This window comes from Trachypithecus francoisi, unplaced genomic scaffold, assembly GCF_009764315.1.
Source record: "Trachypithecus francoisi isolate TF-2019V2 unplaced genomic scaffold, Tfra_2.0 Contig01585, whole genome shotgun sequence".
Taxonomy (NCBI): Eukaryota; Metazoa; Chordata; class Mammalia; order Primates; family Cercopithecidae; genus Trachypithecus; species Trachypithecus francoisi.
The window spans coordinates 8,725,164-8,748,018 of NW_022681444.1; the positions used below are offsets into that span (position 1 = coordinate 8,725,164).

General features: G+C 59.3%; 1 protein-coding gene across 2 annotated transcripts in view; it reads right to left on the bottom strand.

The window, feature by feature from the left end:
• Nucleotides 1–20,175, bottom strand: part of FIBCD1 (fibrinogen C domain containing 1) — a 39,079-nt gene extending 18,904 nt beyond the window's left edge. The window contains exons 1-6 of one of the 2 annotated variants that reach the window (XM_033190242.1): nt 20,148–20,175; nt 19,681–19,793; nt 10,465–10,488; nt 9,242–9,721; nt 3,944–4,103; nt 3,449–3,585 (exon numbers count right to left, since the gene is read on the bottom strand). In XM_033190242.1, coding sequence (XP_033046133.1) covers nt 3,449–3,585; nt 3,944–4,103; nt 9,242–9,721; nt 10,465–10,488; nt 19,681–19,752 — 873 coding nt within the window. In that variant the 5' untranslated portion in view covers nt 19,753–19,793; nt 20,148–20,175. Of the gene's footprint in view, nt 1–3,448; nt 3,586–3,943; nt 4,104–9,241; nt 9,722–10,464; nt 10,489–19,680; nt 19,794–20,147 lie in introns of those variants that run through there. The other variant, XM_033190251.1, reaches the window with a different exon arrangement.
• Between the last annotated feature and the right edge of the window lie 2,680 nt (nt 20,176–22,855).

Consider the following 22,855-nt stretch of genomic DNA (forward strand, 5'->3'; position numbering starts at 1 on the left):
TCTGAATAAGAAAAACTGGCCTTTCTTTTTACGACTCCGCCTCCCCTTGATTACAAGATGCTACAAGGCAGAGCCAGATCCTGTGTTCACAGGGAACCTCCGGGGCTCAACACTGACTCCCTCCCAGCCCCTCTCCCTGCTCACTCCTCACAGGTGAGCAACCCGTGAAGGGGTCTGACTTGGCCCACATCTGCAGAGCAGCTCTATATGGTACCCATTTTACAGATGAGAAAAGCAAGACTTACAGAGGTAAAGCTACGCAGCCAAAGGGTGCCAACAGCCATCATCTGGCAAGCATTTAGAGAGTGCCAAGGGTGTGCGGGTGTGGTGCCGACCCTGAGCTAACGTGGCCACAGGAGGGTGTGGTCCCTGCCCCTGGGACTCCTGCCACCGAAGGGCTGGACCTGTGATGGGGTGATGATGGGGTCTGAGGATCACCTGCATGACCCAGCCCCTGTCGCCTCCCCTGCCTTGTCCTGGACCCAAACCTCCTTAAACCAGATAGGCCAGTAGCACTGAGCTACCATGGCCCCCAAACAAGCCACACCGTCTCCCTGCCTCTCACTCCTCCCATCCCCCAGACTGGAATAGGTGTCTCTCCTCTGAGCCCCGGGGCTCCCCATTCCTGGCACAAGTCGGCTTCCTTGTCCTTCTGTCCGCCGGGCCGGGAGCTTGCTGACCTGTCTAGCCGCTGCTGACCTTCCTGGCCCTGGCTTGCTTTGGGCGCTCAGTGTTTGAACACAAGAATAAGTGTGTGCCACTGTGGAAGGCCTGGAGGCTGCTGGGTGACCTTGGGCACATCCCTGGCCTTCTCTGAGGCTGCCCTGCCTGCCTCCAGGGATTGAAGGGCGCTGGCATGATGCTGGGGGAGGGGGCCAAGAGGGCATGATGCTGGGGGAGGCGGGCAGGAGTGCATGAACTGTAAAGTGGCCCTGGGGACAGGGCTGCTGAGTTCCACCCTCGCCACGCAGGTCTCTCCAGGAAGCAGGCTCTGGTGAGAGTGTCCAGCCCCAGGGTCTTGGGGCACAGCTCCAGGTGCCCTGTCCTCCAGGAAGGATCAGGTGGCGTTGCGCTCAAGGCCTGCCAGTGTGGACAGGGAGTCTAATGAGGATGGATGGTATCTGGGGCTGGAGAGGCGGCAGCCAGCTCCTTCCCAAACAAAAATTGAGTTTCTGAGAGATTCCGTGTGGCATGGGGGTGATCCTGATAGATGTCAAGAGGTTCCTGGGAAAAGATTTCTTCTGATGGAGGCCCAAATGGATATCAACGCTCACTGGCCATGCAAGCACTTCTCAGATGAGAATGGCCTCTCTCCCAGAGCCCCCGGAACCGGGTGTCTGAGCGCCAGGGCTGGGGGGGAGTTCCCCATCGACTCCCCTCTAATCGCCCCTGAAGCCGAGGCTGTCGGAATGACCCGCCTCCCAGCCCAAATCCTGATTGACTTCCCGTCCACCGGAGTGGAAGACGCATGGCCCGCGCCAGCGTCCTGATCTTTCATTAAGCCTGTCCTGACCCTGAACTCTGATTTCTGGGTTCGGCTGGTGCCTTCTCACTGTTCCACCTGCCAAGGGGTTCCCAGAAGCAAATGCCATAACTCAGACGTTCTCAGCGTTAGGAAAACAAAAGAGCTCTTATCCCCCAGACGCAGCTCCAGTCCATTTAAAAGCTCTCCTCTGGAGCTTGCAGACAGGTTTAGAGATGTGTCTGTCTTTGGGGTCTTGGGGGGATTCTCGTCTGTTCTCACGCTGGCTCCTAACACAGCAGGCTCTGCCTTGCTGGCGGACTCGTCCCTCCACCGCCCGCCTGTGCGGGCCTCCCCACGTCCTGCCTCTGCTGAGGACGGCTGACCCCTTTCAACACTGACCCAGGCCGCCTACACTCTGCCTCCCCCAAAAACTCCCCGCCAAGAGGCTTCCCTCTCTCTTGTTTCTCGGTCACTTGTTTTGTCTGATGTTAAGCTCCTTCCCCAGATGTTTGTGGGTCTAGACATCAATACACCAAAAATAGTCAACACCAAGATCCTGGGCAAGATGCGTCCCGCACTCAGCGACAACAGCCCTGGCGCAGTGAGGTTCTCACCGGGCCACCCCCTGGCCTGGTCTGGGGTCTCTGTTCCTGGCTGAGCAGCCCTGACTGGCATCTCTGGCCTCTCAGTCTCTCTCCAGCACACTCCTTCTCAGCCGAGCGCCCCACTTTCTTGTGCTTGCAGTTAAGAGCTCTAAGGATGTGGGCAGGCATCCCCATTTCACAGCCGAGGAAATGGGGGCTCAGAGAACCAAGGTAAGTTGCCCCAGGTCACACAGCAGGACTCAGAGCCATGCCTGGGGTGGTCTGTGGATGACAGAGCCAGAGCGCAGAACCTCCAGACTCCCCGCCTCTCTGACATCTGCTGTCAGGGCCCCATCAGAGACCTGAGGACTGAACGCTCATAACACCTCCTCCCTGTCCCTCTCCCCACTGCCCAAGGATGCACATTGCCAAGTCACCTCTCCTGAAGCACAGTCTCCATCCCATCTTCTCTCTTCAACACCCCCAGTAGCTCCCGAGTGTGTATCCCAACCCTGCAGCCTGGGGCTGGACCACTCCAGCCTCATCTCCTCACGTACCACGAATCTCTCGGGCCCTGCTCCCCAAATGTGCCTTGGGAGCCGCGTTAGGTTGCCTCCTCCTCCTGGAACACCTTCTCCTTCTTGCCCGCACTCAGAAATCCTCCCCGCTTTAATGGCTCATGAGAAATGCCCCCTTCTCCAGGAAGCTTGACCCTCATCTCTGCTACGGTGACTTCTTCCACCCAGCGCCCCCCGGCCTGTAAATTCCTCAGGAGGACTGGGACAGGGGCTTCCCAGTCCCAGTCTCATGCACCATTCTCCCAGCATCTCGTGTGGTCCCGCCCCTGCCCTGTGACTGGCAGTTGGGACATCTCCCTCCTGTTTCCCACCCAAGCAGGAACCAGGAGGCACAGGAATCAGACAGCTCCTGTCAGCCTGTAGCCGCGGGGGGTCTCTGCTCCCAGCAGCCACACTCCTCCTTTCTCTTCTGCACACGCGCCATGTATTGGGTAGTTCAAAAAGTCAGGCGCCCGCACACAACAGCCCTGGAACCCACGTTAGCAACAGGTTTCTGTTGCCACGTGTCCTCCTAGGCCCAAATCCCAACTGGCCTAGAAACCCCCACTGGAAGAGCCACGGCTGGGGATCTCAGGGAGCCCAAGGTGGCTCCTGCCTAATGTCCACTCCAGAGTGGGTCCCCCAGGGTCAGCTCAGAGTCCCCTGTTCCCCTCTTCTGTAGGGGTGGGGTCAGGCCAGGCCACAGGGCACCGGGACGGGGCCAGTCCACAGGTCCACGGTGGAGGGCTGGGTGGGAGGCTGCTCAGAACGCCCAGGTTCACGTACACAGCCTCGCGGTCCCCGGTGCTTGTCCTGCCGCCCACTCGGCCTGGGACACTCACCGTCCAGCCGCCGCCGTCCGTGCGCATGTCACAGTAGACCTGGAAGCCAGCCGGGTAGTGCGTGGGAAAGACAGAGTAGACGCCATCGTCCTGCTGTCCGCTTAGGAGGACGTCCAGACAGTCTCGGGGCCGGGAGCCTGAGGCAGGCAAGGCCGTCAGGGTGGCTGCGGTCCCCAGTGCGTTCCTGCCCAGCCCCCTCGCCTACACTGTCTGTCCATCGATAACGCACGTGGGGTCCCATGGGGCTGAGAGAGCACCGGCCTTGGAGTCCGACCTTGGCTCTGCCACTCCCTGCTGAGGCCGGGTGAGAAAATCACCCTCTCTGGGCCTTACTTTCCTCATCTAGAGCATGGACCAAGGGGGCTTCAGCACAGGCCACATGGAAGCAGGGTCGGGCCCTGGAAGTCTCGTGGCTGGGAACCCTCACCCCAGCTTCCCCACTCCCTACAGCTGGGACCCAAGTCACCGGAGGAAGGCAGCCCCTGCCCCACTCACCAGTGGCACAGCCCCGGGGCTGGGCTCCCCGGGCAGGCGCTCTCTGAAGGTCAGCCTTGGCGCGGGGCCGGCCCAGCCCCCGGTCCCTCTGTAGGGCATCCAGGACGTCGCCGACGGAGTTCACCAGGTGAGCCATGTGGCCCTGGCTCTCAGAGAGAAGCTGCAGACACATGGGGTGAGCCGAGGGGGCAGGGGCTCTGTTGGGGGGTGGGTGGAGTGGGCCCTCTCCTGAGGCAGAGGTGGGCTCCTGGCTCAATGGTAGCCCCCGCCCTGCCCTGCCCCCTGGGTCCCTGTCCAAGGTGGTCTGAGGGGCCAGTGGGTTATGATGGAAACTGTGCTCTGGGGCCTCGAGGGCTGGGAGGGCCGGGGAGCAGGTGGGAGGGGAAGGGAGCTCCAGCAGGGATCTGCCACCTCTGCTGCCCCAGGCTGTCTTCTTCAGCCATCTCTGCGTGTTCAGCCCAGGGAAGAGGAAACTGGAGAAGGCCATGCCGTGCGGGGAGACAGCGCCTGGCGTTGGGCAAATCCAGCTTCAGCCCAGCGCGTCCACTTGCCAGTTATATGACCAGAGGTGAGTGTCCTCACCACACCTCCTCTCCCCTGGTCTGGCCGAACTGCTATGGGGACCAGTGACAACACAAGGGAGGTGCCCAACACAGCGGCAAGGACCGGCCGGGTACTCAGCACACCAAGTTCCCACAGCACCTTCCAGGCTACCAGACATCCCCACTGCTGCCTCTTCCGATCCCAAGCAAGGCTGCTGAGGCAGGAGTGATTGATCTGGACTTGACAGAGGGGTGCCCTGAGGCTGGGGAGGCCACGGGGCTTCTGGACCAACAAGTCGTCCCCATCCCACCCCCACTCCCCATGCAAACATCACTCTGAGTTTCTGTGGCTCTCTGATGTCCATGACCTCACTGGGTCCCCCACCACGCTGCTAAGAGGGAGGACTTAAGGTTGTCATCTCTTGTGACAAATGGAGAAACTGAGGCCCCGAAAGAGAGATCCCTGAGAGTGAAGGATGGCACTGGGGGCAGGGACCAGGACTCAGGCCACTTCCCCAGGGCTGGCTGGCAGGAAAGGGGCCTGGGGCTGTGTTCTTGTGTAGGAGACCAGGGTCGGGATGGGGACGGGGTGGTGGTTTGGACCCAGGTCCTGGTGTTGACTGTCTTGTGTTTTTACTCCAATCCCTCCCCCATTCACTAGCTGCGTGACCCTGGAACAGTGTCTGAATCTCTCCATGTCTCCACTGCCTTGTAACCCAGGATAATGAGCCTTGTTTCTCTGAGTGGAGGGATTCAGGAGAGCCTGGGCTGGGGAGCTCAGCCATTGTTTCCTTTACTCCCACCCTCCCTCCATCACAGCCCTGGGGTTGGAGTTTGGCAAGCGCGATGCTGTCCCCCAGCACCTCCGCCTGTGTTGGCTGCCTGAAGGGTCTGAGGTCTGTTGCCCTCACCCTGGGCTGCAGGAGGCTGCAGGACCACGTGGAGGGTGAGGGGGTGGCGAGCAAGCTACAGCTGGCCAGCCAGCGAGCGTGGAGTTGGCCAGATCTTTACACACCGAACCTGTCACTTGTCAGATAATAGCCCATTCGCGGAAGGAAAATAGAAATATACAGTGCCGGCAGTTTACAAAATATGATTCTTGGCTCATCCAGAGGCAAGGGCCCTGCAAAGCTTTTAGTTTCCCTGTCAGTTTCCCCTCGGCTGAGCAGGTGATTCAGTGAAGGCTGAGGTGGGGGGAGAGAGGAGCAGAGATGAGCAGGCAGAGCGTTTGGGTGTCACGGCAGCGTCCTGTAGACGAGCTCCATGCCCCACAGAGGAACAGAGGGAGCACCCCCAAACCGGGGCGGGAGGGAAGACAGCAGGTGGGGGCTGCCCTGCGATGTGTGTGCGGCGAAGATCACTTGGTTAAATCACACCGGTGCTGCCCATTTATCTGAGTCAACACAGCCACAACACACTCAAAAAACTCAGGCACGGCCTCCTCCCTCCTGCTAACGGGCAGGGAAGACCTCCGTTTAAACCAGCAGATGATTAAAGTTGAAAATGTACATATAAACATGCCCCAAATCAATGGCGAAGTAAGTCTCTCTGCTCGCCGAGCTGCACAGGCGCATCAGGGGAGGGCTGGGCAGCGCTTAGAGGTAGTGGCATCAGACCTGCTGTCCCCAGCACTGCTTAGCTGTGTGAGCAAGCTTGCACAGGCACCTGCCACTCAGAGCCTCAGTCTGCCTCTCCATAGGATGGGATAACAAGGCCGGGCGCGGTGACTCACGCCTGTAATCCTACCACTTTGGGAGGCCAAGTCGGGTGGATCACCTAAGGTCAGGAGTTTGAGACCAGCCTGGCCAACATGATGAAACTCTGTCTCTACTAAAAATACAAAAAAATTAGCTGGGTGTGGTGGTGCGTGCCTATAGTCCCAGCTACTCAGGAGGCAGAGGCAGGAGAATTGCTTGAACCCGGGAGGCAGAGGTTGCAGTGAGCCGAGATCGAACCACTGCACTCCAGTTGGGTGACAGAGCAATACAACCATGTCTCAAAAAAATAAATAAATGAATTAAAATAAAATAAAATGGGATAACAAATGTACCAACCTCCTGGGACTATTGGGCTGCAAAGTGCCTGTCAACACAGAGCCCAGCACATGGTATAGGCCTATCACTCCTATCAGAAAAGGGATTTTTGGCCCAACACAGTAATATCAGCACGTGGGGAGGCCAAGGTGGGTGGATTGCTTGAGGCCAGGAGCTTGAGACCAGCCTGAGCACCACAGCAAGACCTCTCTACAAAAATTTTTTTTAAATCAAAAAACTTAGCTAAACATGGTGGTGCACACTGGTAGTGCCTGCTATTTAGAAGGCTGAGGTGGGAGGATTGCTTGAGCCCAGGAGGTGGAGATTGTAATAAGCTGTGATCGTGCCACTACTCTCTGGCATGGGTGACAGAGTAAGACCGCCTCAGGGAAAAAAAAAAAAGAAAGAAAGAAAAGAAAAAAAATAAATAAAAGGGAGTTTTCAATAGTGGCATGGTGGTTCCCTACAGGTTTAAATTTCAGCTCACAAACAATTTCTACTATAATAATAAGGAGATGTTGATGGTGCAGACGGTGAGTATCCCCCACGTGACAGAGCCAGCAAAGCCCTGTAGCCAGGCCCTCCAATATCCCCTCAGCATAGACTGTGTTATGTACATGTCATGGGTCAGAAGAACCAGCCCAGAGAGGGGCTGCAACCTGCCCAGCATCCCACAGCTGGCACAGATGGGGCCTAGACTGGATCTAAGCTCTGTGGACTCAGACCCTCTGGGCAGAACGGCTCAGCTCAGCCATGACCAGCAGGCCTCAGGGACTATACGTGAGAATCACCCCCGTCCGGGGATCTGCAGGGGATTGGGGATGAGGCCCAGGAACTTGCCTTTTCCTTTTTTTGAGACAGAGTCTCGCTCGGTTGCCCAGGCTGGAGTGCAGTGGCATGACCTTGACTCACTGCAACCTCTGCCTTCCGGGTTTGAGCGATTTTCCTGCCTCAGCCTCCTGAGTAGCTGGGATTACAGGCGCCCGCCCGGCTAATTTTTGTATTTTTAGTCGAGACGGGGTTTCACCATGTTGGCCAGGCTGGTTTTGAACTCCTGATTCCAAGTGATCTGCCCGCCTCGGCTTCCCAAAGTGCTGGGATTATGGCATGAGCCACTGCACCCGGCCAGGAAGCTGCCTTTTAACAAACACCTCTGGCGATTCCAACCCAAGGTGCCTGCAGGCACAGCTTTGAGAAACCCACGTCTGATCGACTGAGGGTCTGGGAAGCTTGGAAGGGAGGAGTTAAGAGCACGGCTCGCTGCCTCTGAATGAAACATAAAGACACACTGTCTCTTGAATCATCCAGTCTGTGAGGAATGAGTGAAATCAAACATTTTTGGGGAAGTAAATATGTCAGGTGAGCCGGCGCTCCTGGGCCCAGAAAGGCTGTTAGTCTTGCGGGAACACTCTGTACTTCTGCGCAGGCTATGGGGAGGGCAGGACTCTGGAGTCCCTCCTTCTAAATCCCCCACCCCAGCTCTAAGGGCAGGCCTTCATGAACTGGGCCTGAGCTGACCAGGGGCTGAGCGATTTGGAGTGAGGTGGGGGTCCCAGGTCAGCCAGAAAGTCAGGAGGTACTCCTAGCCCCCAGCCTTGCTGATGAGGCCTGGGGAAGTTGCAGCCGCGGGCGAGGGGCAGCCGGAAGGCAGTTTAAACATCCCTCTACCCCGGGAAGGGGAAGCCACCTTCCCGTCAGTCACCCAGACAGGGTGATGAGGACTGTAATTTCTCCAGCTGCCGCCTTCAGAGGCAGGGAAGGGGCCCATTGCTCATGAGTGCTGAGTGACCAAATGCCTGGTTCTCCCAGTGGCTGCTGGGGGGTGGGGCGGAAGGGGATGGGGCGCCCATGGGGGCAGGGGCTTAGCTCCTAGCCTCCAGGGATCTGAGTCACCGGGAGGATGTGGCACAGGGCCGGGGCTGGGCGGGGCTCCAAGGGGACTGGATTCCAGGTCTGACCTGGCCACGGCACCCAGGAAAAATCACCACCCGTTTCTGGGCCACCATTTTCTGTCCTGGAAAAGGGTGGAGGCAGATGAGATGATCCCACGTCCCTCATCCTATAAAGGCGGAACTTCTTGTGGGTGGTGCTTCCAGTGTGGTCTCAGAGCCGAAGTTGGAGAGTCTTCACCCAGACCCACCTGGAGCTGGCTGGAGCCTGGCTTGGCTGGGGGCAGGGGTGGGGAGGGTGGAGGTGGCTAGAGGTCTGGCTGGGTTGCCTGGACTGGTATCTCTGTCCCTGGGAAGCTGCGGGCATTGCATGGTAGTGAACTAGGAGGGTCGTGGAGAGATGGGGTGCGGCTCTCTCTGATGGGGTCGCACTGACCAGTCACGTGATCTTTAGCAAGTCACATCCCCTCTCTGAGCCTCGATTTGCCCCTGATGGGGGCGCAATGCCCTGCCTCGCCTGCATCTTGGAGCACTAGGTAAGCCCTCGAGCCCTGGATTTCATGGAGTGCCAAATGCCGTGGGGTGCTGTACAGTTACCCAGGGTCACCGGGAGAGAAACTGAGTTTGAATCCTGGCTCCCAGTAGCTGTGCGGCCCTGGATGAGTGACTGCACCTCCCTGAGTTTCATGGGCTTGTCTGTAGATGGGAACAGCAGTAGCCCCTTGTCTGGGGCACTTGGGGATTAAGTGAGGCTATGGACATCAGGCGCCTGGCACGTGGCGGCACCGACCCCTTGCCTCCAGCAAGACCCCAAGACGCAGACCCCAGCCCTACCTGGATGAGGCGGCCCTGCTCGCTCTGCAGGGCGCTGAGGCCCTGGCCCAGCGTGCCATGCCCCTTCCGTAGCCCCATGCACTCCGTCTGCAGCTCCGAGGCCCGGGTCAGCAGCCGCGGCAGTTGGTCGGCCAGCGTGTCCAGCAACTCCTGCTCCTGGTCGCCCACCAGCCGTGGCTGGGCCTGGTGCTCGGTCAGCGCCTCCAGCACCGAGGCCTGGGCGCTCTCCAGGCGTGCGAAGCTGTCGGCGAGGTCGGGGCAGCGCGGGTCGATGAGGATGCTCAGGCGGGAGCTGTCTGCCCTCTCCACAGTGACCAGGGCGCTGTTGGCACCGGCAGCCCCAGTGCTGACGACAGGCGGGGGTGCCGTGCCTGGCGTGTGGGTGTGGTTCAGGAACAGCACGGCACCGGTGACAGCCATGGCCAGCAGCACAGCCAGGGCCAGCAGCACGGTGCACAGCATGTAACCACAGCTAGGCCGCTGCAGGCCCGCCCAGGACGCAGACACAGACAGACAGACAAACAGGAGAGAGAAGGGGCCAGCATTAGAGGCATATCTGGGGTCAGAGGAGCCCCTTCTTGGGGGCTGGGCGAGGGCGTGGCACAGAGAGACTGAGATGAGACAGGCACTGAGAGACAGTCCAAGGGGAGACAGAGAGACAGGGACACGCACAGATGCAGTGAGAGGGACACAGCGAGCGCCTCAGGGAGAAAGTGAAGAGAGACAGAGCCCCAGAAGGAAAGTGGAGACGTAGTGGGAGACAGGGAGATGCAGGGAGACACAAGGAGGCACAGGGAGACACGGGGAGATGCAAGGAGACACAGGGAGATGCAGGGAGACGCAGGGAGACGGAGGGAGACGCAGGGAGACGCAGGGAGACGCAGGGAGACGCAGGGAGATGCAGGGAGATGCAGGGAGACGCAGGGAGACGGAGACGGAGAGGATGGGAAATAGAAACTGAGGCAGAAAGACACAAAGACACAAGCAGAACGCCAAGCCTTCCTTCTCGCTGCCCCTGCCGCCTGCCCCCACCCCCCCATGCCCTGCACGGTGACAGCCCAAGGACCCATGGTCACCTGTGTGTGCGGCCGTGTGGCCCCCGTGGAGCCCATACCACCCAGTAAGGGCTGGAGGTGGAGATCCCACCTCTGCAGCCAGGCGGGTCAGGGCTCAGGCCTCCAAGCTGCATTTCCCACAGTGTGACCTTGGGCGAGGGGCCTCACCTCTCTGAGCCTCAGTTTCCTCGCCTGTAAAATAGGCGATATAGAGACACCCACCTCTCTATACACGGGTCAGAGACAGCTGTGATGCAACAGCAGCGATGCTAGAGATGGTCTCGTGCTGTCTCTGGAACGAGTGCCCTGGGGTAGTGGGCACCCATCACGGAAGGTCCCTTCCAACAGCGGCAGCCACATCTCGTGTTCTGTCCCACTGTCCTTTAGTCCCCAGGGCACATGGGGGCTCCCAGGCACCTCCTCCCCGCACCCCACCCCGTCCTCTCTCCTTCCTCTACCTCTTCAGAGAGCAGGCCCCTGGCAGGGCAAATGCCAACCTGCTGGGCCAGGTAGCCCTAAGGCCACCCTGGAGAAGAGGCCTGCTGCCTTCCAAGGAGGAGGGGTGCCGAGGCAACAGGTGGCTGTCACTCCAGAACAAGCCATATCTCAAAACCGGGAACGGGGCCGGGCGAGGTGGCTCACGCCTGTAAGGCCAACACTTGGGAGGCCGAGGCGGGCAGGTCACGAGATCAGGAGATCGAGACTATCCTGGCCAACAAGGTGAAACCCCGTCTCTACTAAAAATACAAAAATTAGCTGGGCATGGTGGCACATGCCTGTAGTCCCAGCTACTTGGGAGGCTGAGGCACAAGAATCCCTTGAACCTGGGAGGCGGAGGTTACAGTGAGCTGAGATCGTGCCACTGAACTCCAGCCTGGAGACAGAGCTAGACTCTCTCTCAAAAACAAACAAACAAACAAAATGGGAACGAAGGGCAGGTGCGATAAAAAAAGAAAAAAAACTGTATTGGCCAGAAGCCAGGGCCGAGGAACAGCTTGTGGTGAACGGAGGTACCAGAGGGTGGCTGCACACGCTCTCGGAGGCCCAGATTCACTGGGCAGACTTGCTCATGGCCCCTGAGCATTACACACAAGGGAAAACTGAGGCCCAGAGAGGGCAAGGGACTCTCCCAGAGTCACACAGCAAACAAAAGCAGAACTGGGATTAGGCCCCAAGCCTCCTGCCTTCCTCCCCAGGCCAGGCCCCTCCTGTGATTGAATTTCCTCAACTCTCAGACACACTTTCCCCACATTTTCAACTTTCTGAATTTGAGACTTGTCTTTAAATGACTTCGTATATTAAAGCGCTTGGAGCCGTGCCTGGCACGTTGTGCTCGCGCAATACATATTAGTGGCTTTTAGTATCCCATGATCAATGTGCACACAGCATCTGGAGGACATCTTTTTTCCACCCAAAGTGTTATTTCTGTGTGTCGTCAATGCTGGGATGCACCTTCTCTTTTTTTCACGTTTTAGCATCTCCAACGTGGGGGGACATCTTACAATTGTAATTGACAGTTGGCTTGCTTTCTTAGTGATACACTGGACAGAGATAGATGCCTCTTACATCATTGTATCTTACTACCTAGAAGATGAGGTAGAGGAAAGAATCATTTTTGTAATTTCAAATTCTACAAGGACCTGCCGAGTGACCTACTTGGCACCCAAAGAGGACAGGGTGGAGGGGACAGGCGCCTGGACATGCAGACCCCCAGGAAAGGGATCTGCTTTGTTGTCGGGGTGCAGAAGAGAGTTCCTTGGCCTGTCCCTGTTGTCACGCAGCTGCCAGGACTCAGTGCTCCACGCCTGCCTGGTCCCCTTGGGGGCTACGTCCATTCCAGGCTCCACGCATCAAGACAATTTACTCCAGCCAGACCTGAATGCACAGTTCTCCTGCACCAGCTCTGCACAAACTGCTCCCTTGGCTGGCCAGGAGCATCCGCTTCCCCTCCTCCTCTTCCACTGGCCTAATGTATTCTCTTCTTTCAGGGCTCAGCTAGCTGTCACTTCCTCCAGGAAGCCTTCCTTGACTGTGTCCACTCCACTCCCCCCAGCTTGGAGGGGCTCTTCCTCTGTGTTCCCCCCGTGAGGGTGCTTACAAGACAGATTGTTGTGGCCTTCAACTTCATTTACTCACTCATTCATTCAATCATCTATTCCACATTCACTAGATCTCCCCATGACCAGACTCTGGGCCAATCCTGAGGAGTTATCAGGGGACCAGTCAGTTCCAGCTCCTGCTCTTGGGGAGTTCCTGTTCTATGAACTTGGATTACTGGGATTCTTTTTTTGGAGATGGAGTCTTGCTCTGTCACTCGGGCTGGAGGGCAGTGGCGCGATGTCAGCTCACTGCAAGCTCCGCCCCCCGGGTTCACGCCATTCTCCTGCCTCAGCCTCCCGAGTAGCTGGGAATACAGGCGCCTGCCACCACGCCCGGCTAATTTTTGGCATTTTTAGTAGAGACGGGGTTTCACCGTGTTAGCCAGGATGGTCTCGATCTCCTGACCTCGTGATCCACCGACCTCGGCCTCCCAAAGTGCTGGGATTACAGGCGTGAGCCACCGCGCCTGGCGGGATTCTTTTTTTTGAGACAAGGACTCACTCTGTCGCCCAGGCTGCAGTGCAAGGGCACAATCCTAGCTCACTGCAGCCTCAAATCCTTGGCTCAAGCAACCTTCCCATCTCAGCCTCTTGAGTAGCTGGGACTATGCACCATCATGCCCAGCTAATTTTTTTTTTTTTTTTTTTTTTTAATTTTTGTAGTGATAGGGACTCCTTACTTTGCCCAGGCTGGCCTCAAACACCTGGGCTCAAGCAATCCTCACACCTTGACCTCCCAAAGTGCTGAGATTACAGGCGCGAGCCACCATGCCTGGTGCATAGACTGTGATTCTTGAGTTTGTCTAACTCTTTCGGGGTGTCTTGTGAAAGCTGTGGGCACAGCTTCTGAGGATTCAGGGACCAGTGAATCCCAAGTTCAGGAAACTTGCCCTGGACTGTGAGCCCCTCCACAGGTAGGGACCTGCTCAACACCTGGCACAGAGCAGCCCCGATGGCCGCTGCTGGGTGGACAGGCAGATGGACAGAAGGAGGGAGCTGGCATAGGGAAGGGGTGAAGGCATTCCTGAGACCTACCTGACTTGGCAGGGCAGAGGCTCATGATCCTGGCTGGGCCCTGGGCCCCGAGGCAGGGCTGCCTCTGACCCTGTGCCCATCTCTGATAGCCTGGCACAGAATGGGCAAGCTTCAGGCCATCCCCAGCCCCCAGCCACCTGCAGGTCAGCAGCTTACAGACAGGTGGGCGCTGCACCATCACTGCCTTTCCTTGGGCGTGGACCATGTTCCCATCACTGAATTCTCCAAGTAACCCCATGCAGTTGAGGCTATGGTTGAATTCACTACGCAGATTGGAAAACTGAGGCTCAGAGAACAAGACTCTCATCCAAAGTCACATGGGGGAGGTGCACTGGAGCCACCACCTGGACCCAGGACTGGGGCACTCCGGAATGGCCTCTGTGCCAGGGCCGATAACTGGGCTGTTCTTTGATTTCCTTCCTCTGCCTAAAGTATGGCTGGGTGTGATAGACAAAGCTCTGTGTCAGCAGCTAAGTCCCTGTCATGCACACTTCTGGAGCCCGTTGGGAGACACCTTGCCCCGAGCAGCTCAGGGCTGCATCACCAGACTATGTAGCATTAAGGTCTGCTGGCTGGCGAGGCTGGGGCTGGCATGGCAGAGAGGTCAGCCGTCTTCCCTCTGCGACTCCCATACCCCTGCCCTATCTTGCACCCTCCTCCCACCCAAGTCCCTCCCTGGTGGGAAGGCAGAGGGCACCAAAATGGGGAGGGGCTCGAGGAAGCCGCAGGGGGTCCCCTAGAGGCAGGGAACAGCAGAGCTTGGAGATGAAACAGGGCACTCAGCAGAGGAGAATTAGTCTTCAGAGATCACCTTAAAGATGAAGTACTGTTCGCTTTTATGGGCTGCCGTTTACGTGCCTTGCGAAGAAATCTGCCCGAGATAATAAGGGGGGCTCTGGGCGCTGAGCAGCCCAACTGGCGTGCCTGAGGCTGGAACTGATTCATCCGTCCTGGAGTGGCCAAGCGGGGTGCACTCCTGGGGGCCGCGGAATGGAGAGAGCCCCCAGCTCCCAAAACAGGGCATCCCGGGCAGGTGGGCAGGAGAGAGACCGGGGCCTGAGCCGGGAGCCTCGGGTTCAAAGCCCACTTCTGCCACTGACCACCTGCATGAGCTTCCAGCTGGAGGGACCCAGCTTGGCTCCTCGAGTGACCCCCAGTGACCACCCAGGGTTCATGGTTGCGTAAGAAGCCTTGGCCAAAAGGAGGATAAGGCTCGTGCCAGGAGGGCGGCAGGCAGCCCCCGGGGGTGCCTCAGTTATAGGGTGACCTCTGTCCAGGCTACCTTCCCTGAGGCCCCAGCCTTGGGGGTTCTGAGGAAGCGGGGTCGGGGGGAGCTCAGGAGGAAGGGATTTGATGCCAAGGCGCTCTGCTAAGCTGGCACACCTCCCTTCCTCCTCACCTCCTAAGGGAGCTGGCTGGCAGGAGTGCCCTGGGGAGACTGGGACCACACTCCACAGATGAAAGTAAGATGACGAAAATCTCCCTCCAGGGGCGACCAGGCCAGGTTAGACCCAGGTAAGCGCCCCTCCTGCCACCCACCCCCATCGCCTAAGAGCACCCAGCCCAAGGTAGGCAGCTGTTCTGCATGACAAAAACACAACCTGGGGCTTTGCATTGGGAGATGGAAAGTTGGAGGTGGCGGGGTCCTGTGCACTCTGGATCCAGTAGAGGCTTGCACAGAGCCTGGGCGGGGGCTTATGGGCTCTGTGGGTTGAGAGGACTGGGCCTTGCCTCAGGCCAGAGCCTTGGGGAAATTCCGCCTGTCTCCCAGGAGCCCACTCCGCTCCCGGCTGGCACATGGCTGGGCACTCGGCTCCCAGTAAGGGCTGAACTCTGAGCCCCTGGCCCTGGCAGAGGGAGGGTCCCGGAGACACCCCTGGGGGGTGAAGGGCTGGTGGTTCTGCTCACCATTCTGGGGTCCCAAAGACTTAGGAAGGGGGTCTGCAGGCTTGTTCTGTGAGATCTGAGCGGGAACCACCATCCCGCTGGTGACCCTTCAGAAGAACCCTGCTAGGGCCATCTGGAGCCTCAGGCCACAGGGAGGGGCACAGGAGGGGCTGAAGGTGTCCAAGGGGACAAGAGCGCCCCACAGAGCTCCCAGCCTCTGCCCCTCCTGGAGGATCCAAGCCCTCCAGCTGTCTCACTCCCTGGGAGCATTTGCTCTGAATCATGGATAGGGGTTCTCCAGATGTTTCCTATAAGGGTCTTGCCTGCCATCCCCCCAGCATACAGCTCTGGCCTTTCCAGAGGGCCCACCGGGGCCTCAAGCCCACTGAAGCCCAAACCAGCATCTCTCCACCCCAAACCTGAGCCCTCCTACTTCTCACTCAGGGATGGCAACAACCCCACCTGCTGCCCCCACAAAGCTGGCACCTCCCCAGGCCTCCCTCCCTCACTCAACATCTGGCCAGTCACCTGCTCCCGTCCATTCTGCCTCCTCAGCCACACCACACCCCGGCTAAACAGTGAGCTCAGAAGGAGGGGCTCGGGAAACCCCAAGCCTAGCACAGTGACCTCAACCCAAACCCCAGGGGACAAGAAGAAAGACGCATAGGTCTTCTTTCTAGCACCCATGACGGTTTGTAATCGCCTCTGACCTGTGAGCTTGTTCACCCCAAGAGACTCTAAGCTCCCTGAGGCACAGACCGTATCCACCAGACTATACCTCCTAGCATGAGGTGGGGCCTCCCTCAATAGTCACTGAGTAAATTTAATGCAGTGGGGATTTAGGTTAGATATCAGGAAGAACTTCCCAAAGATATTTTTCTTTCTTTCTTTCTGAAATGTTCTTACAAATGTTGAAAGCATCAAGAGATCTTGCCTGGGATGGGTTGGAAGTTGACCTCCCTGTAGGGTGGCTTGGGAGAAACAAGCCCCTCTGACGTGGAGATGGTTGCAGGGTGACTTCCTGCCCCACGCTCCAAGACCAGAAGAATCATTGCTATTTCTAGAGCCTTTCATCTGACAAACTCCAAACTCCTGGCAAATATCGTTTCACTCTGCCCCAAGGGTGTGAGAGGCTCTTCCTTCTGCAGGGAGAGGGAGGGCGCGCTAACAAAGTCCAATCTGCAGGGAGAGGGAGGGCGCGCTAGCAAAGTCCAATCTGCAGGGAGAGGGAGGGCGCGCTAGCAAAGTCCAATCTGCAGGGAGAGGGAGGATGCGCTAACAAAGTCCGAGATGGCAACTCATCCAAGGTCGCCCGGCAAAGAGGAGCTGAGGCTGGATAAGGCTGAGATAGATGGGGCCCACAGCGTCCCCAGAAATGGCTACGTTTGGACAAAGATCCTTCAGGACCTCTGGACCTAGGCTATACCCACTCACAGCAGGTGTTTCGGTGCCCTGAGAACCACACAGCCTGGACACTGGAGCCCTAACTCGGGCTGCGTGGGCTGAACCAAGAAAGGGCGGCCAGCCTCTCTTCCCTCCAACTTCCCACAGAGGCCCTTGTCTGCTGTCCAAGAAGACCCAGGTTCGAGTCCCAGCTCCAGCTCTTAGTCTCAGTTTCCTCGTCTATCAAATGGGTTCATCATCTCTGCCACCAAGCTCCTAGGGTGCCTGTGACTAAGAAACGAGAGGTGTGGCCTGTGACCTACTGGTGCTTGGAGTGCACCATCGGCATTATGCTCCCAGAGGAAAATCCCCCGTTAAAGAATCTCGGCCAGGCCCCTCTGGTAGGAGCCAGATGTTCAGACGGCGTTTCCTGGTGGGGAGAGAGGAGACCGGGACACAGCCAGCCTGTGGAGGGGACAGGCTGCTGCGATAGGCATCCCCCTCATGAGCATATAGTGCTTTACAGTTTGCAAAACACACCAGTATTTCACGTGGCCCCCATAACAGCCCTTGTGAAATGAGGAGGAAGCGAAGATTGCTAGTCCCACTTTACAGATGGTGAAGCCCAGGCCCAGTGAGGGGGAGTCACTTACCCAGAGCCACACAGCATGTCAGTGGGTGAGATGAACCTGGCCGCAAAGGAGGAGAGAAGGCTGGCCCAGGGGAGGGCAGGCCCAAGGGAACCAGGGCAGCCAGCGCTCTCTCTTTCTTCTGACAGTGGCCACAGGAAAGGCCTTGCCTCTTGTCTGAAACTTCAAACAAGCCCAGAGCTGGCACAGGGAACAGGCTGTATACATGCTGGGTCACCAAAGGGGTGGGGAGGGGAGGCGGGTACTTGCTATTGGCCCAGGCTCCAGGAGCCACAGCCTTCAAGCTGCCTCCAGTGCCAAGGGGCAGACAGCTGGGCTGTGTGGCCTGGTGGCAGCGGAAAGCTGTGCCCTCAGGGAGCAGCAGAGGAAGGCAGGGCCCGGTCCAGAGGCCTTGAAGCCACATTTCAAACACATTCCCCAGAAGGCACCTCCCCTTGAGACAGACCAGTGCCTGCTGGCTGTCTCCTGAGGCTCTTCCTGGCCAAAGCTTCATGCAGTTCGATTCAGCAAACACCCTCAATGCCTGACCTGAGCTGCCTGGAAGGAATGGAGCCTGGGCCTGGGGAGAGACCCAGAGATGGGATCCAGAAGAGGGTGTGTGCAAAGGGACCTCCTGATGCAGGAGGGGCCCAGAACAAGGCAGCTGAGTGGCACAGGCTAGAACACTACTAGAACTTAGAGACACAGCCACAGGGCATCAGGGAAGGCTCCCTGGAGGAGGTGGCAGCATTCGAGTTGGATTTTGAGTATATGTAGGGTGTCGCTGAGTGGAGGGGTGTGTGTGTGTGTGTGTGTGTGTGTAAGCCTGGGGAAGCAAACAAGATGACACAGAAAAGATCTGGAAATGGGGCGGCGTGGTGTGGGGCCCAGGGTTGGCAAATAACAGTCACTGCCTGTAAGGGACCAGTGGGAAGGCACAGTGCGCCAGGCTAGGAATGGCCTTGGAGGACAGGTCTAGAAGTTAAGACAGTTCTTGCTAACGGGGAGAAGTCAGATCTCAGCAGGAGGGAACTTGTTATTTGGAGGGGGCTTAGGTGCAGACCTGATCTTTAGAGGGGCCCGACTGCCCATGAGAAGCAGTGGGATAGGTGTGTGGTTAGACCAGGCTTTGAATCTCCACTCTCTTGCCAACGTGCCGTGTGACTTGGGCATGTTCCCAACCTCTCTGATCCCTGGTCTGTGATGTGGGGACGCACTGGCCCCCAGCCTGCTTGGAGAAGTGAGGTAGTGCCGATGAATGGGAAGGGGCTTTGCAAACCGTAGAGGGCTGGGCCCTTGTGCCACAGCAGTATCACACCAGGAAGAATGAGCAGGTTGCAGCTCCTGAGGGGAAGGGACCACCAAGAGCTGCCCATGCCACCCCCTCCTGCAGCTGCAAGCACGAACTGTTCCTTCCCCAATGACATCTGTCTGGGAGAAATTTAAAATTTAAAATGGGCAGCCCTATTCCTTCCTCTCCTTGGTGAGCGAGCTGCCTCCTCCTTTCGCCTGCCTGCCCCAGTCCCTTGGCAGCCCAGCCCCGGGCAGCCCTGGGGCTCCCCTCCGCCTCGGCTTCCAGACTCTAGCCTCCTTGCTGGCCAGCCTGAGTGCTCTGCCCTCACCCGCTTCCACTGCACAGCCCTGGGCACCCTCCAAGCCCCACCTCCACTGCCCCTGAAGAGGCAGCAGGAAGGGAGGAATGAACCAGCCCTGGAGCACACAGACAAGGGTTCAAATCCCAGCAGAGCTGCGTGGCCTCAGGCAGGAGCCAACCGTCTCTGAGCCCTGCTTTCCTTGTCTTAAAGTCAGAAAATCAAAACACCCAGCGTTCCTGCAGGAGATGAATCTTTATTGATCCCCTACTGTATGCAGGGCCCTGGCTAAAGAGGGAAGGATGCAGAGGAGATTCAGGGGGTCAGGTTCAGGACCAGGTGCCTGACACAGGGTGGCGCCCAGAATGGAGATTTTGTGGGTGGCTAAGATGCTCATTGGAGAGGTGAGGAAACAGAGACTCAGCAAGGGGGCTGATTTGTCTGTGGACACACAGCGAACTGTAAGTCCCCGACTCCCTCTGCACCCGCGTGCACCAGGGGGTCGCTGGGGGTGCGGGGACAGAGGGTCCGGCCCGCAGCGCGTGTGGCTCCTGCAGGGGTGCCGCCCCCATCGAACCTCGAGTTCAAGCCTCGGTTAGGGGAGGAGGAGAGGAGGGTCCCCATCCCGGTCCGTGCCTCCGGAGCCTTGAAGGGGTGCGCTCCAAACTCCAGGCCCCGCACTGGGTGCCCGCCCCCCCGGCCCGAGCAGCCACCGCCTGGCCAGCCGCCCAGGCCCAGTGTCCCAGCGCCCGCGCATACCTGCGGCTTGTCGCGCGGCCGGTCCTCAAGTTGGGCAGCGCCGCCCATGGTCTTCCACCGGTCGTTGACCATCTTCCGGCAGGACTGGCGGGGGCGCCGGGCGAGGTGCGCCGCTGCGGAGCGCAAAGGCGGCGGGGTGGGCGCAGGCGCGGGCGCGGGGCGCGCTCTGTCCACCGGGTCCCCGCCTCTGTGCCCCGCGCCGGGGCGGCCCGGGAGCGGGCAGGCGTGTGCGGATGAGCGCGCCGCTGTGTGCGGGCGGGAGCGGGAGCGGGAGCGCGAGAGCCGCCAGCCCAACGCCCGCCGCTCGCGCTGCGCGCCGTCCCCGCTCACGGCTCCCGCGCCTCCCTGGCGCGCTCCTTTCCCTCCTCCCTCGTCCCTCCTCCTTCCTTCTTAATCTCCGCGTCTTTTCTGGTCTCGGACTCTCTTTGTTTTTTATTGCTCCCCTTGGCCTCCCCCGACACACTCACACACGCGCGCGCGCTCACACCCGCGGACTTGGATAGTGAACTCCGCCTCCGAAAAGGCCAAGAGAAAGGAGGCCGAACTGACCCCCAAACACCGCGGCCCGCCGAAGGGCCCCAAATAGCCGCGGGCGGCCCGGCTCCTGCTGGCTCCAGGAGGGGCTTGATAGCCCCCCGGCGGCGTCTCTGCTCAAACTTCCTCCCGGGCCGGACTCGCACAACTCACCGCGCGCGGGGCGGGCCCCAAAGGCGCCCCTGCCGGCCGGTTAGGCGTGTCGGGGGAGTGGCGCGGCGCTCCTCCTGGCTCCCTCCGGGCTCAAGGAGCAGGGCTCGCCCCAAGATCCTGGCTGCACCTGGGGCAGGTTCGGTGGGGGTGCGCCCCTGCGGGGCCCGAGGTCTCGGTCCAGGTTCTGGGGCAAGTGCACTCAGCTGTGGGGTCTCCAGCCCCCGGGGAACTCCCTGCTCCCGACCCCGACGCGTGAGCCTGGTCCTGGGGGCGTCCCAGTTCGCTTCCGCAGACCCCTGCCCTCACGCCCGCGGTCGGAGAGCCCACCCGACGCCCCCTGGCCCGGGCGGCCCGTGGGCGAAATGGGGGTCCCCGCCACTGCCACAGTCGACTGCTCTGTGGTCGCGAGTCGCTCTGCGCTTGACCCGCGCTCCCGGTGGATCGCCCGCGCGGTCCCAGCCACCATCTCCTCCTCCGCCGGGAGGGGATTTGTGTCGGGAGGGGGCTTCTTAGTTGCCCCTTCCCACCAGCAGCACTTTTAAAAGCATTTAATCCGCCCGGAGCGGCTTTCGGAGGTAATTGACAAAGTCCTTAATCTGCGCGGCGAAGGAGCTGCTATTGTGGCTTCCGACCGGGAGGAGCCCACACTGCCCGACGCCGCGCTCCCCTCCCGCCGAGCCCGCCGGCCGCCCCTCCTCCGCCCCTTTCTGCAGCCCCATCTTTTTCTGCTCCCCCAGCTCCAGACAGACACCCCCGTTCCCCGCCCCCGCTTCTCCCCAAAGCTGTTTTCCGGCTCCCGGGGCGCCTTGGCCGCCGCGCTGTTCCCTGGCACCGTCTCCGTCTCTCCCCCACTGGCTGCCAGTCTGTCGCCCCATCTTCGTCCTTCTCCCTATCCCTCTACGCGTCCGGCACCGGCAGGGCAGACTGGCTGGGGGTGGGGGCCGCGTCCAGCCTGGGCTGGGGCACTCCCTGGGCCCCGTGCCATCCGAGGAGACTGTCATCCGCCAGGCGCTGGGTTCACAAGCCACCAGCTGTTTGTCCCCAGCCGCCTTTTCCTTCCAGGACGACCGCTGGCCTCACCTGCGGCCCGATCCCGGCTTCCCGAACTGAGGCGGCCCGGGAGTTGGAGAGGATCCCACAGCAATGGCTGGCAGTCAGGAGACCCGGGTTCCAATTCTGGCCTCTGGCTCTTTCTCGTCCCTGGGCCTTTCCTATGAATTAAGAGGGTCAGCAGGTGACCTAGAGGGCCCTCAGACTTGGGAAGAAGGATGTGGTAGAGGGCACAGGGCCCTGGCTGTGTGGCTGAGGGCAAGCAACATACCTCTCCTGGCCTCAGTTTCCCCATGTAAGCCAAAGGGTTAACCGCACACGCTTCGGAAGGGCTCTGCCACAGTGCATCACAGCACCTGAGCAGGGCAAGGCTCAGGTGTTCCTACTGTGACCTTGGGCAGATTCCACGTCATCCCCAAGCCTCGGTTTCCTTGTAAACAAGGACTTGCCTATTGTTGGGGAGTGGCGAAGTTTGCAGGCCCCTGTGCAGTTACAGGCACAAAGCAGGCAGGTGGCAGAAATGCAAGGCTCTGACTCCACAGTTTGGGGAGAGGATGTAAACTTCAGACGCATTTGTGCACAGATAAAAGATCACCCTGGGGGTGGAGCGAGGATAGGGGGCTGAACTGAGAACCCAAGGGAGGGGTGCTAAGGGCCAACGGAGGAGGTCTTGGGGGTGTGCTACCAGCAGTCAGGGAAGCATCCTGGGATGCAGGGGTGTGAGCCCACCCCCAAGGCCCATGAAGGCAGCATCCAGACGTCTGGGTGCTGAGGGAAAGGCATTTCCAATGGCGGGGCCACAGAAGGGAAGGCGGAGCTCAGGGAGTGACCCGGGGGTACCGGGGCAGGTGCAAACCAGAGGACGGGAGGACGGGAGGACGCTCTGGAAGATCTCCTTCCAGGCCTGCAGAAGCGCTGTTGGACAGGTGAGCGGGGCCACCTAGCGGCTCCTCCTGGGAGTGTTGGAGGAGGTTGGAGGTTGAATCATCTCACCCGCTCAGCCACAAGTTCCTCAACTTTCCAGCCTGCGGGTGTGCCTTCCATGTGTGTCTTTGGGAGCGGGTCTCACTCTGTCACCCCCTCTGTGCTGACACCTCTGCTTCACACCCCAGGAGAAGGGTCAGCAGTGATGCAGGACTGTCATGAGCCTGCAGGCATCTGCTCAGAGCTTTACACGCTGCACTCCGGGGACATACTTAGGGCATCGTTCTGGGAGAAGGGAGGGCCACCCCCATCCACTGGAGCCTCCGAATTGGTGGAGAGGAATAAAATGGAAGTGGATCCCAGAAGCCAGTGCTGAGCCACCGCCAAGATCTGTGCCAGAGAAAGGGCAGCCGACCCCACAGAGCAGACAGGCCCTCCACCCTCAAATTTCCCTTTGACAAGGCTGATGGCCACAGAGCGCTGGGGGCGAGCTTGGCTGTGCTCAGCAGATGGG